General features: G+C 38.2%; 1 protein-coding gene across 3 annotated transcripts in view; it reads right to left on the bottom strand.

Moving 5' to 3' along the window:
- Positions 1-320: 320 nt before the first annotated feature.
- The window catches only part of pole (polymerase (DNA directed), epsilon), a 36,602-nt gene continuing 23,665 nt past the window's right edge, over positions 321-13,257 (bottom strand). For 2 of the 3 annotated variants that reach the window (XM_051921308.1, XM_051921306.1), the window contains 20 exons: positions 12,459-12,689; positions 10,803-11,015; positions 10,328-10,471; positions 9,933-10,073; positions 9,463-9,616; positions 9,226-9,332; positions 8,902-9,078; positions 8,600-8,823; positions 7,864-8,084; positions 7,461-7,665; positions 5,764-5,937; positions 5,549-5,674; positions 5,120-5,252; positions 4,020-4,224; positions 3,607-3,738; positions 3,018-3,211; positions 2,544-2,744; positions 2,081-2,206; positions 1,594-1,683; positions 321-1,500 (listed from right to left, as the gene is read on the bottom strand). In XM_051921308.1, coding sequence (XP_051777268.1) covers positions 1,378-1,500; positions 1,594-1,683; positions 2,081-2,206; positions 2,544-2,744; positions 3,018-3,211; positions 3,607-3,738; positions 4,020-4,224; positions 5,120-5,252; positions 5,549-5,674; positions 5,764-5,937; positions 7,461-7,665; positions 7,864-8,084; positions 8,600-8,823; positions 8,902-9,078; positions 9,226-9,332; positions 9,463-9,616; positions 9,933-10,073; positions 10,328-10,471; positions 10,803-11,015; positions 12,459-12,689 — 3,321 coding nt within the window. In that variant the 3' untranslated portion in view covers positions 321-1,377. Of the gene's footprint in view, positions 1,501-1,593; positions 1,684-2,080; positions 2,207-2,543; positions 2,745-3,017; positions 3,212-3,606; positions 3,739-4,019; positions 4,225-4,248; positions 5,002-5,042; positions 5,253-5,548; positions 5,675-5,763; positions 5,938-7,460; positions 7,666-7,863; positions 8,085-8,599; positions 8,824-8,901; positions 9,079-9,225; positions 9,333-9,462; positions 9,617-9,932; positions 10,074-10,327; positions 10,472-10,802; positions 11,016-12,458; positions 12,690-13,257 lie in introns of those variants that run through there. The other variant, XM_051921307.1, reaches the window with a different exon arrangement.

Raw genomic sequence — 13,257 nt, 5'->3', positions numbered from 1 at the left:
AGACATTTCAAACCAAAAGCACCGAGAGGAGCCTGCTCTAAAACATGCAATTCTAAAGCTGGATTAAGAAGGGTTAGAGAATGGACATTATTTTTTGGGGTTGAGAATATTAGTAAACTGCGGTGGGTTGGCACCCTGCCCAGGATTGGTTCCTGCCTTGTGCCCTGTGTTGGCTGGGATTGGCTCCAGCAGCCCCCGTGACCCTGTGCTCGGATTCAGCGGGTTGGAAAATGGATGGATGGAATATTAGTAAATAATGCCAGAGTACCAGAATACTGCATCAGCAAAATAGCACAGAGAAAATATTTACAATCCTACCATTTAATATTGCCATAAATATTTATTTTAAGCTGCAAAAGTATAACAATATATTTTTTATGTACAATTGAGTAGCATTGCCAGTTCAGGCAATATATGTGTCAACTATTTAATCAACTCATAATTTGATGCTGGGTTCTCCTTTCCAACTCATCAATTAAAACACCAGTCAGTTTCAACATTGTCAAAATATACTGATGATAAAAAAAAATTAGCGCAATAAGAATATCTATAGTTCAAATTAGCTTTAGATTAATTTTGCAATGTCTTAAATGTCAAAAAACAAAGTTGTGCTTACTGCATTTCTGAGGTAAAAAAATATGACTGAATCTACTTCAGTCTCCAGGTTAAACAATTGCCAACTCAATGGGTAGGACCCGTAGGACTGTCATTATTCGTAAACCTTCTGACAGCCTTCACATTTCTTACAGGTCATTGATTTCCAGAGATTGATATAAAAAACGGGAACAATGACTATTTCAGGCAGAGCAAAAAACAAAGACATATATAAATTTAAATGTATGCTTGCACACAGAAGTCTCCATTTAGAGTGCTGACGAGGCAAGATAAATCCAGATAATGTCATGTTTAGTTCAGATCTTGAGGCCATGTCACACTGAGGTTGGATTTGCATCTCTTGGCTTGAGTAGGAATCTTAACCATCCAGCCTCTTCATCATATCAAGCCACCACAATGAATTGGCAGTTATAAACCACCAAACAGCCCCCAGCACTACCCCAGCTAATAAAGGCAGTTGCACTGCACAATCCAAAAGAATCAACATTACAGAAAACATAAGAAAATAATAATTTACAAACTCCCCCTATATAGAGAAACTAATGTTAACTTTAACATGAACTGTAAAATGGGTTTTCACAATGAAAGGATTGTGAGACTGCAAGAGACCATGGGGTAAACTCTACAGATCGAGATTCATCTGAAAATGAATCTCCTTGCAGTCATTTTCATGTCAGCACAGTTCTGAGCTTACTGTCCATTTAGGTGGTAACTGAAGGAAAAAAAGTCACTTTGCCAAGGATTGCTTTTTAATGACGTCAATCAAGCCTTTTCTTTGCTTAGCTGAGGGCTCATGTGCAATATCCATGTGATGGTCTCCTTTAGAAAGGGCATGTTGTAGTGACTGGCTATGTTTTGAAAGACGCTGAGTTGCTCCGAAAAGCCCTACAGAAGAAAGATACCACAACATTCAAAAAATTCAGTTGCAGAGTTTCAAAGTGTTTCATTGGTGAAATTTGCAAATTCTGTAGAATTCACCTTTGTAGAGAATGTAAGAGTGAAATCTCCAGCGCAGCTGCAGTAGATTGGCATGTTAGCTTCTTTCACCCCTTTACACTTCATGCAAACCTTAAAAAAAAAAAAAAAAGCAAAGGCAGGTAAACCACACATAACCACCAAGACCCACATTCGTCAATTAGACGCATGAAGAACTGCTGGTTTTATTTTAACTGTGTCTACATAAATGAGGGGTAGAAGTCAGCCAGATATGGCATTTGTTTTTAAATTAAGAATAAAAATGTTCTGCTTATGCCCAGGGCCATCAAGAGTGTAAGTGTTTCACATCTTTAACAAGGCAAATTGATGGCTTAGCTAGCACAGAAAACAATGACTTTAGCTTTTATCCCAGGTGTGGCAGACATTCTATGTTGTCTTTCATTAATGTAATACTACTATAGGCAAAACAGGCAGGTTTTTCGTGAATTTTTCTGCATTTGTTTCTTTGGCCTTGCACTTAAGTACTGACCAGGTCCTGGAGAGTGTAAGTCATTAATTTCTTCTGTAATGCCTCCACAAGAGCCGTCTCAATGTTATCGGTCTCATATGGGTTGTGGCAGTTGGAGCAGAACCACTGCTGTGTAACAGAACCTTCCTGTAAATAAATATACAGATAATTTCATACTGGAATGAAGAGAAGAGATTCAGCAAACAGTGAGAGCTTCAAATAGCACAGTACAGGGTTCATGAGAACAGCTAGCCAAGTTGGGATATAGTTCTGGCCAAATGTTTTATTCTCTTTATTTTTCATAAACAGATTACAACAATTTTAAAATAAGAATAAACACTTGAAATTATCTTTCCACTACCCAGTAATATTTCATAGGCCACCAACGCAAAATGTAAAAATAAAAGGGACATTTTCTGTGCGTACTTCGGAAAAAGCTAAAATGCCCAATGCTAAACAATAAGAGATATCTGCTAGAACCCACCTGAACCACTGAGGGGTCTTTGCAGAGGTCAAGGTCTCGACAAAAATTACAATGACGACAGATGACTTCTGCCAGGATATATGATTGGCAGGGGTCTTTAAACTGGGCTTCTTCAGAGAACTCACCCACATCTATAAGTCTCAGGAGGTCTCTTTTGAGCTTGTTCACCTGATTAGTGACGTTAGCATCAAGTGACAAGACCTGCCAAAAGAAGATGTCGCAAGGCAAGCTTTTTAGAGCAGGGGATATACTTAAAAAGCACAAGATATAGTTTTTATTTCAAATCAAAACATGTTTTATTTTTACATTAGAATATAAAATGCAAAATCAGAATACAACTCAGCAATCCAAGTAAGTCAGTAATTTTTCGAAAAACAACATAGAGATAGACAAAATGGACACTTACATGTCCATGTCTTTACTCTTACTAGAGGGACTATTCAGATTTTTTCACTAAAAATATCCCGCTCTTACCTTGCATACATATTTAATGAATTCCAGTGCAGGGTTACTGAGTGGTAGATGAGACCCTGGGAGCACAGGGAAAAGCTCTGAAGGTTCAGTTGCATGTCTGGTGCCCGTTACTTTCTTCTGGATCTTCTGGGTGATGGTGAAGAAATTCTGGGTGAGCTCACTGCACACATACTCCTGGGAGAAGGTTATCATCCCTTTTGGGAAGAAGCACATAGCATTCTTGAGATGCTTCTCTTGTAGACAATCATTTTTGAAGTAAAGACCCCAGTGGAAAGCAATGAAATATAATGGACCAGTCTCTTTTCATATCTATTGTCTAATACAGCAAACGCATTCAAACGCACAGCATACAGCCTCATTCTCTCCATCTACGTTTTGAAAATTCTCAAACAGTTACATCTGAAAAGGATATAAAGAATAGATATAAATAGATATAAGATAAAAAGAAAAGACATTAACAATATTAATAAAGCCAAAATATTATAAAATTGTTAATTGAAATGTAACTTGCCATCACTCCACAAGTATAATACATATAAAAAAATGCAGTGACTAAATTTCATTTTCCTACAGAAGCATGGCACCTTACCAGGCAAAGCATTGGCATCTCCCAATGGTTCTTGAGAAATCTGACTCCCACCTCTCCTCTTAATAGGAGTGGCTCCAGGAGCATTTCTTCTCAGTTCCTCTTTCATGCTGTGATAGATGGCCACAATATATGCTGATAAAGAGAGTTACAGTATAATATAAAACTACCTGCAGTAATGAATGATAGACTTGTTCCCCTACCCAGCCATGTAATATTTATTCCACAAATTCAGCTTAGCATTTTAGAGGTAGACAAATTCATCAAATTTAGTGTCATTCTGAATACATCATATCTTACAAATGCATATTGTTGTTTTTCTTGTACTTCATGATAAAAACTTAAATGGGTTAATACAAGTTATTTACAAATGGAAAACAATTATTCAAGTACCACTAGATCATGTGATGACTCACCAGAAATGATCATCAGAAAATAATTCTGACAGGATGCCACCTGTGGCAGGTACTGCATGATGTTCCAGTTGCTCTCTATCAAGTCTTCCACATTGTCATCTTCCACATCATTATCTTCATCACCTTCTTCAGGTTTGTCTGTGGTCTCATCCTCACTATCTTCATCACCATCTTGTTGCTGTCTTGCTGATCTGCCTTCTTGTTCCTGTGCAGCAAAGAAACGGAGTAACATGTACTTACTTTATATATACACCTGTGCATCATTATGATGGTAAGTTTGATGAGGTTATGTCTAAATAGGAGTTTAGATGAGAAAGCAGGAACATATAAAAGTAATGGGGCATTGCAGCACAGTTCAATAAGAAACAAAGAATGTGTTATCATACTACTTTACAAATGTGCCTTAGCTGAACACTGCTTATAGGCTAATGGAAATTTTGGTGATTTTGCATTGGTTAAGTGTTGGGCCTAATGAGAATGATCTAAATAGATGAGTGGTATCCTTTAGAAAGAGACCAAGTTGTATCACAAACACTAGCTAGTTTATATCTTTTGATAATACACAACAAGATAATGATAATGTGCAAAACTTATAACATCTGCAGTGCATCATTTACTTTTAGTAGCTACACTACTGCCAGGGATATACAGATGGGATTTGGCAACTATTGCCTGCAAGGACTTCTGTCCTGTAATTCTTCCTAGCACACCAGGGCAATGAAATTCTCACCTTTTCACAACTTCTGCTCTCCTTATATAGGATCTCGTCATATATCAATCCAAAACCTGGGGCACTGACTTTATGAAACACACTCAATAGTATATTTTGTTTTTTTTTCCCTCTGTATTTCACCATTTTAATTTACTTTCAGTTTTATTTTGATAGACTGCAAACAAGAATTATAGTGTAAGGCCATAGCAAACTTGCTTGTGTTTAAATGAGGCCTCTTTGTTTGTTCTTTTTCAACTACCATATTTTTCACTCGGTATACAAATATTAAGACTCTTGTGGTGCTATCACACCATGTCTCTTGGAGAAACAAAGGCTGGTTGTATGGCAGTCCCCATCACTCACATTCCAAGTGCCCTCTGTACCATACCTCTCCATACAGCACACTGGATGGCAGCTTCCCTTTAATTCCTCCATAGTTGGCTAAATCCATCCATAGCAGGAACTCCCAGCAACGAGAGAAGGAGAGGGAGAGAGAATGGAAAATCTCTCTTGAATGAATACTGCCCAAAAAAACAAAAATGAAGTGGCACATAAGAAGATTATAATGAATACGCTGCATTAACAAAGTTCTACTAAGAATTAAATAAGTGACATTATTTAACACTAATCATCAGCTGAAATTTTAAATCCAAAACATATTCTTAATAAGGAATCACAATTCCTAAAGGAAAAAGTCATTAGAGGAATGTAAATTTTATTTTTACTTGAATACAACCAAGTCATGTCATCAAATCCAAAACAGAAATGGCACCATAATCCACTAAGCATATCTTTTTAGGCACAGTCTAGGCCTCACCTTTTTGTTATGTATTCAACATATGCAATGGCATCCTCTATCCTGCGTTTCTTGGTGCATAGAATGATTCTGTTAAAGTTGACGTAGACAACATTGGAGCCCAAGCGCTTGAATTCTGCAACCAACCTGAAACCATAAGGGAATATGAGATATTTTTCACTATGGTAGCCAATAATCTTTGATCAAATTCCCCATAACTCGAGGTAACCACTTACTGAAGGAAGACTTTCTTCATCATGTTATGCAGAGTGCGGTGCAGTGCAGGGTCATACATTAATGAGGTGGGTGACCTCAGCCAGCGATAGAAGTGCATCACTTGATTGTCAGCAAAGACATTATGATATTGGGTAATTTCCTTCACCCAGCCAACCACCATGCTTTTCAGAATCCTGGCAATAAAACCCCGGACCACAGATTTGGTGACATGAATCAAAATAAAAAATAATTACTTGCTGTTTTAAAGGTATGGCAGAAAGGTAATCACCATAAAGTTGATTGAATATAAAGCAATAAAAAGAAACCGTGCAACTCATTCTAATGAACAGCCGATACCCACCTATAACATGAATATATTAACAGAAAACATCTAGTTATCTGTAAAATATAAGATACACACCTATATGTCATATAAATACACAATGTACACACACACAAAGTTATCAAAAAGCAAATAAAACTAAACTGAGTGTTTTATCAAGCTTATAAAAAAATAGTTTACTCAGTGAAACAAAGCTATAGTATCTAACTAGCAAAATACCCGCGCTTCGCAGCGGCTAAGTACTGCTTTAAAATTTTAAATAATAAACTGAGGGAAAATATACCAATAATTATTTGTTAAGGATCTCTTTGTATGCCATGTTGTCAGTTCGCCCCTCCGGTTGTAATATGACCAAGCTGTGCGCTGAGCTTACTCTTGTGCATGCAACGTATAGTTGGCCATGTGAAAAGCAAATCAAGAACGGCAAGACCGCGTCAGCTGCGGAGCTCAGCTCGGAGTGAAATGAAGTGAATGAAATGAGGTGAATGGGAGGGTGAGATGATCACGTGAACCCCCCCCCACCCTTAACTATCCATCCCTCCACAAACACACAAAGACAGTCTCTCGGATCCCAACTCTCCTTTCGCACACCACGTCTACTAAACACTAAGAAACACTAAGTAGAAACACTAAAGGAAAAAATACTATTCAGTAAGTAGCGCGTCTACTAAACAGTAAATCAGTAAAGGAGAAAGGACTAAACACTAAGGGAAAAGAACGGCAAGACCGTGCCAGCTGCGGAGCTCAGCTCGGAGTGAAATGAAATAAATGAAATGAGGTGAATGGGAGGGGAGATAATCACGTGACTCCAACACCCGCCTTAACTCTCCGTCCCTCCACAAACAGTCTCTCGGATCCCAACTCTCCTTTATAATATAGATGATGTTTCAGCATTTTTACATATAAAAGAGAGCACAGGACACACACACACACACACACACACACACACACACACACACACACACACACACACACACACACACAAATATGGCTGAATCAATGCAACAGTGTGATAGCATCAGCTGTAATAGCTGCAAGAAAGTTTACATAACCATAGGGAAAGAAAAATTTTTAATATTTACAAAGGTAAAGCACAACCCATGGTTTACTGGGTAAGGCGTAAGCTCTGAAATGGTCAGCTCTTGGAGCTGGTAGGGACTCAGCTCACTACATCTTCCATTGATATCTTGGCATGGAAGGAAGCAGTCTGTGTAGCTGACAGATCACCTCCACAACTACTCTATTAGTATAGTTATGGGAGGTTGTAAAGGCAAATGAGTTAGTAACTCAAAGCTAATAATCACCAACAATTAGAAATGTGAAGAAAATGCAATGGTCACAGTTAAAGAGGTAAAACATATGCATAACCCACACCTAAAAGCATTAGAACATAGGGCAGTCTCATCATAACTGGCAAGAGAGTTGGTTCCTTGATTTCCTGTCATCATATCTTCTAGGGATGCTGTCTGGATCACATCAAAGCTCACTCCAAGGCTGACACATCCCTCCATATCATTGACATGTTGAGACTGCAGGATGGTATTGACTGCTAGGCTCTGCAAGTCCAGCTCTACACAAACTGATATGGATGGAGGGAGAGAGAGAGAGAGAAAGATAAAATTGGGCTTGGTTTTGGGGAAGTACACTCACCTTGGAACAAAATTATAAGGGTAAAATATCAAGCAGGCCATACACTACTTTGCATCAATTGAAAAGATGCCAAAAAGGGAACTTGATGACAGATAGGAGTTGTAACATTATGTAAAGAACTTCATACCTGTCGAATAACATCCAGGCGAATTGATTTCCACAGAGCTCTTTTCATCACTTTCCATCACTAGACGACTATCATCAGCCTCCTTCCCACCAAGGTCAGGACGAGCAGTGGGTGACAGCCACAGTAAATGATTGTGACGGTTGAGATGACGTGCCAGGAACAGGTCTGAACCAAAAATGGACATGTCTTCTGGAAGGTTACCCACTGGCAGATGATAGTATCTGTGAGTGGAGAAAAATGTAGATGCAGCACTGAAACATACTTGGCAGTTTTCCTAATAGGTGATCAAAAACAATTAAATAAAAGGTCTCAAAAAGATATAATAATAAACTAGTTATAAATCATTTCCCCATTCAGAGCCACAACCATCTTTCAGATGCCCAAAAGTTATGCAATTATGAAATAGTAGGATTCATAGGAAAAGCCCCAGTAGCATTTCTTCTGCTGAATAATTTGTTGACGGAAAGTACTCTATATTAACATGTCAGAGAGAGGATGTGCAATTTAATTAGGAGAAAATGTATTTTGAACTATTTACTACATGTAAAGAAGGCCATAAGGAGGCAATACAATTTATTAATCTGGTGGCCAAGCTTGCATTTAAACTACTACCAAATTTTTTTAATCTATGGGCCTCAGAGCCTAATCTAAAGAGTGCAAATAGAACACATTTATCTTCAAACAAAATGTCTCTGATTTTGGAACCATTCCCCAGCATAATGCATTGCATAGCTACCTAGCCATTTCAAAGGCTTGTGACAAGCAGCTGTCCAGATTGAGGTAGTGTCTCAGCATTCTTCGTGCCCCATGGCGTTGCCAGTCCAAAACACTGTAATTGATCTCATCAACCACATGTACTGGAACAACAGGAAATTCTTCTAAAACTGGCATTCCGCTTGATAGGCGCTTTAAGTCCCAGTTAGATTGGATTGCAATCAAAGTGGGACCACGACGTTCATCCTGTGATGCAAGGAAATAGTGATAAGCAAACAATGAATGTATCAGAGAATACTCCAGGCAGTTACAGATTACAAATACCTTATAGTTTAGAAGAGCTCTCTGAAGTGCACGATAGACAGTTTTGGGGTCATTCTCAGCTCGCACTTCGAAATTGTGTTTGTCCGGTGGCATCAAGTCTTCACCAACTTTGTCAACAAGTGCCAACCTTTCAGCTGAGTAAAGAGCTGTCAGATTAGGCATTTGATTGCTTCGAACCTAATGAGGTGAAGAAAATCATTACTAATTGAGAAAACCCCAGTTCTTTGCGGATATTTTGTGACATTTATAATTTTCTTTGTTTATCACCAACTCTTGTCAAATACATAATCCTTATAACTGAAAATGACTCTTGGTCACACTCACTGTGTCCAAAACAAAGACACTGGCCTTTCTCTGGGATGGAATGAAGAGGCCAAACAGTGCCTTGTTGCCATGTCCATGATGGTACAAATAGATGTGTCTGATGCTGCCTGTAGACATTCAAAAGCTAATGTAGTTAGCTATAGTTACTGTAGGTGCAATGAAAATGGCATTTAATAGTTGTAAATAAAGAATAAATTTAGGCAGAACTGTATATAATATGTATTAGGCCTTATTCACCAGGTTCCAGGTAGCTAAACTGAGCCAATGATCTCATCTCCAGGTGTTCTAGGTCAAAGGTGTCGGCCTCTCGGCCAGCAATCTGTCGAGCCAGCTGTTTATTCACCATGCAGACACATCCAAGCTGAACTAGAGCCCTAAAGAGCAAGGGAACCTAGGGGAGAAAGAAAATATGGACTGTATTGTGACAATCAAGTCAAAGCTGGCTTTATACTTCCCTGCTAAACCATACTCATTCATCATTGAAAGACACAGTCTAACCTATCTAAGGTAATACATGCAATGTGTTTTTAACCAGCACTCTTTTTTTATATATCCTTCCCACTTACGGAATCCTCACCTTCCTCACTAAATAAGCTGGTATTGAAAAGTGCAAGTTGATTTCTCCAAGGTTCATCAAGAAAAAGCAAAGCACGTTTAGAACATTATGTACACAATGATCATCCAATGACAAGGCAGCCTGGACTAACCTGTGTCTCATAGACACCTTCAATATCTGGTGCTGAGAGGTCTGCGTTGATCTCATTGATATGCTCCTGATACATGTCTTCAGGTACTGAATACTGGTATAGATGGTACACCACATTTGAACGTGGCAGAATCCGGTTAACCTACATGGGAGGCAAAAACAGGAATTTGGGCTACCTTCTAAGAGAATAGAAGCACTTCTTCAGGGCTACTACTCAAGATGTGAATTATGAAGAAAAACAACAGCAAAATAAAAAAAGCATACTGTACTTTTTTAACAAAGGACCCGAGTACATTCCTTAAAACTAATTTTATGTTCTAAAAGTAAAATATGCACTGTAATGAAACAAGAAACTACACTTCATAATTCAGAAGGTGTTCTCAGCCCATCAGTCACCTTTCTGTAAAGTGCTCCATCATCCTGTTTAGGCACACGCTGATTCACATAGAAAACCCGTGGGATGTTGAGTTTCATACAGTGAAGGTCGGTGCCAATCACTGCCCACAGTTTGAACAGGCCTGGTTGACTTGTCTCTGCAATCTGAAAAAGGGGAATATGTCCAAGATGGAGAATGTCAAGGATGGTTTGGTAGGTAAAGATATTTATTCTAAATACCTTTACGTTTTACATTTTCCACCGAATTAAATTAGAACATTAGAATTTTTTTTCACAAGAACAGGCTGTTCAGTCTAAAAAACCTCACATATGCTATCCATTTAGTTTCTCTAAATAATAAGTGAATGTCTTTTATCCTACCCAGCATCCACACTACTAATTTGGCCATGTTTAAAAACCTGCAGCATAACTAGACAAGTACAATACACATCATAATTGTCAGTCTAGTTTAATAACATCTGCTGAGTCTACATACCTGAACTATTTGCCAGGGCATGTCTAGTATGCTACGAGCAGTTCTCCTCAAAAAGCTGCCCAATCCAGTGCTTGGACCACCTCGGATAGCTCCACCACCTGCTGGAAGTGGCTCTCCATCTGCAAGACGTCGCTTCTTATTGCGCTCCCGCCGCTGACGGGCTTGAAGCTCCCACTTCTTCTTGTGGAACCGGAGCCAGACAAGTCGCTCCTCCTGCAAGAAATAAAAATCATAAAACACAGTAACTAAACCAGAAACTTTTAAGAAAGTTTTATTATGGCAATGTCCTTTAAGGTTACATAAACTATAAATCTATGGCCAACTCCACCCTCAACTTATAGTTGTTATACATTATTTACCATATGTAGTTTGTAGACATTGTTAAAAAAAGTCTAATCTCATCTTTTCATGTAGAACATAAAAAAAAGTTTAATAAATAAGTCTATGGTGACCAATGCTGGATAAGAGCAAAAAAAATGTCCCTGGGGAAAAAAAAAGACAAAACAAAAAAAAAAAAAAACTCATGTTACAAATGTCAGATAATCCACAGTTGAAGTTGTCCGTCCATCCATCCATCCATTATCCAACCTGCTATATCCTAACTACAGGGTCACGGGGGTCTGCTGGAGCCAATCCCCGCCAACACAGAGCGCAAGGTATGAAACAAACCCCGGACAGGGAGCCAGCCCACCGCAGAAGCTGTCCAGATGTCTGCTCACAAAATACCAAACACATGTGTTTTTACTAAAATACTGTTAAATAAATCACTTCTGGAAAGCATGCTTATAACTAAAATAGATCACGTGCCCAAGTCTCATTCATTAATCATGAAACCAGCCCAGTAAATACCTAATGCATTTATGTTTCATGCGATTGATAGTGCTGAAGTTCATTGAGAGACGTGCATAACCATTCATTAAAGGTTAAAGAAAAGCAAGTGAAAACATTATCAGGAAGAGAATATGCATCAGGTGATTGAACAAGCAGAAGGTTAATTCATCCATAAGCTTTCACAGTCTGCCACTAAATAATCCTGAGGTGCCCAGCAGTGAATATGGATATAAATTATAATGATGGAAGGCTGGTCTACAATTTGCATTATAAATCAAGCTTCTGAACCTACAAAGTCAACAATGGTAGGGACATACTGGAAAGCAAGCATCCTTTTATTGATAGGCTTCAGCCTAAAATGACAAATGGCAAGCATAGTAACTATAGACTGAATGTGTTTACAAAGATGTCAGTGGACTAAAGCTGATAGCAACTGCAAACACTCCTCTGCAGAAGATGGTTCTATTTTCAATACGATCTCACAAAAACTAAAATTAGTCATTTTTTTCATAGGAGAAAGGTCAATAGGACAAATGTCAACTGATAGGAGGAAAATGTATTGAAAATGCGATAAATTTTTTTACACATCAAATATTTTGAAGTTTATCTTTTGATCCTACACTCTAAGCTTCATTTGTTCTATTTTTAATACTTTGTATATATTTTTCATCATAGTAAGATTAACACAAAAAAGGAAGGCACTAAACCTACAATTAACAAGTGGAAGCTTTATAACATCACAATAGTAACTAACAGTTTTAATATTCATCTTCTGCTGGGCAAGTGTTTGTTAATTAAAAATGAGGCAGTTCTGCTAACACTTACTCGTGTGTTTCCAGTTGGAGGTGGAGGTCCTAAAATCTCCCTCCAAGACTGGGTGAGTGCCAGCTCCTGAGTCTCTGTCTGACTTTCATCTGCAAATTCCACTCGCTTACGCTTAGTGGTAATGGGGATGGCTGGTTTCAAAATGCCCCTTTTTTTCACTAGATCTTCCATGTCTGGAACATCCCCATTCTCTGAGCATTGGCTGCTTTCCACCACTTGATGTGACGCCACCTGTGACAGAAGTGAATATCCAATAGAAAGCAGAAATGTTTATATGTATTAAAAAAAAATCAAATGGCAGTACCCATTTTCATGCAGTATGTGTTGTTTAATTTACTGGTTTCCCGAATTCTTTTCTTCACGAGCAAATAAGTAATAAATGATAACAAACTAAAGCAATTAGCTACAATAGGAAAAAACTTAATATGAGAAAACAAATACTCCTGAACCTTACTGGATAATTCTGCATTTTAAGAGTGCAAATTATTTTGGAAAGAAAAAAGAAAAAAACACCTCACAAACGGTCAACCTTCTTGGGAAAAGCCCTATTTAAGAAAACTAATGTTCAACAAAACAGTGCTACAGAAAGCAGGCATTATCTATGCAGTCTGACTGGATTTCAAAAGATTGCAAATCCACCAGCTCACCATGCAACTCTAAACAAATCTTGTTACCTGCCTCTGCTCCTAGCATGTAAAAACTCAAAAGTGTTGCTGTACTAATCACACTGTGCAATCAATAAATATGAATAAATAAAATTATCAGGCTCAGTATGTCAAAAGTGTAAATAAGCAAACAG

The sequence above is a fragment of the Erpetoichthys calabaricus genome, chromosome 18, assembly GCF_900747795.2.
Source record: "Erpetoichthys calabaricus chromosome 18, fErpCal1.3, whole genome shotgun sequence".
Lineage (NCBI taxonomy): Eukaryota > Metazoa > Chordata > Cladistia > Polypteriformes > Polypteridae > Erpetoichthys > Erpetoichthys calabaricus.
Note: the sequence above shows the minus strand (reverse complement) of the source record. Positions and strands in the feature narration are given on the sequence as shown.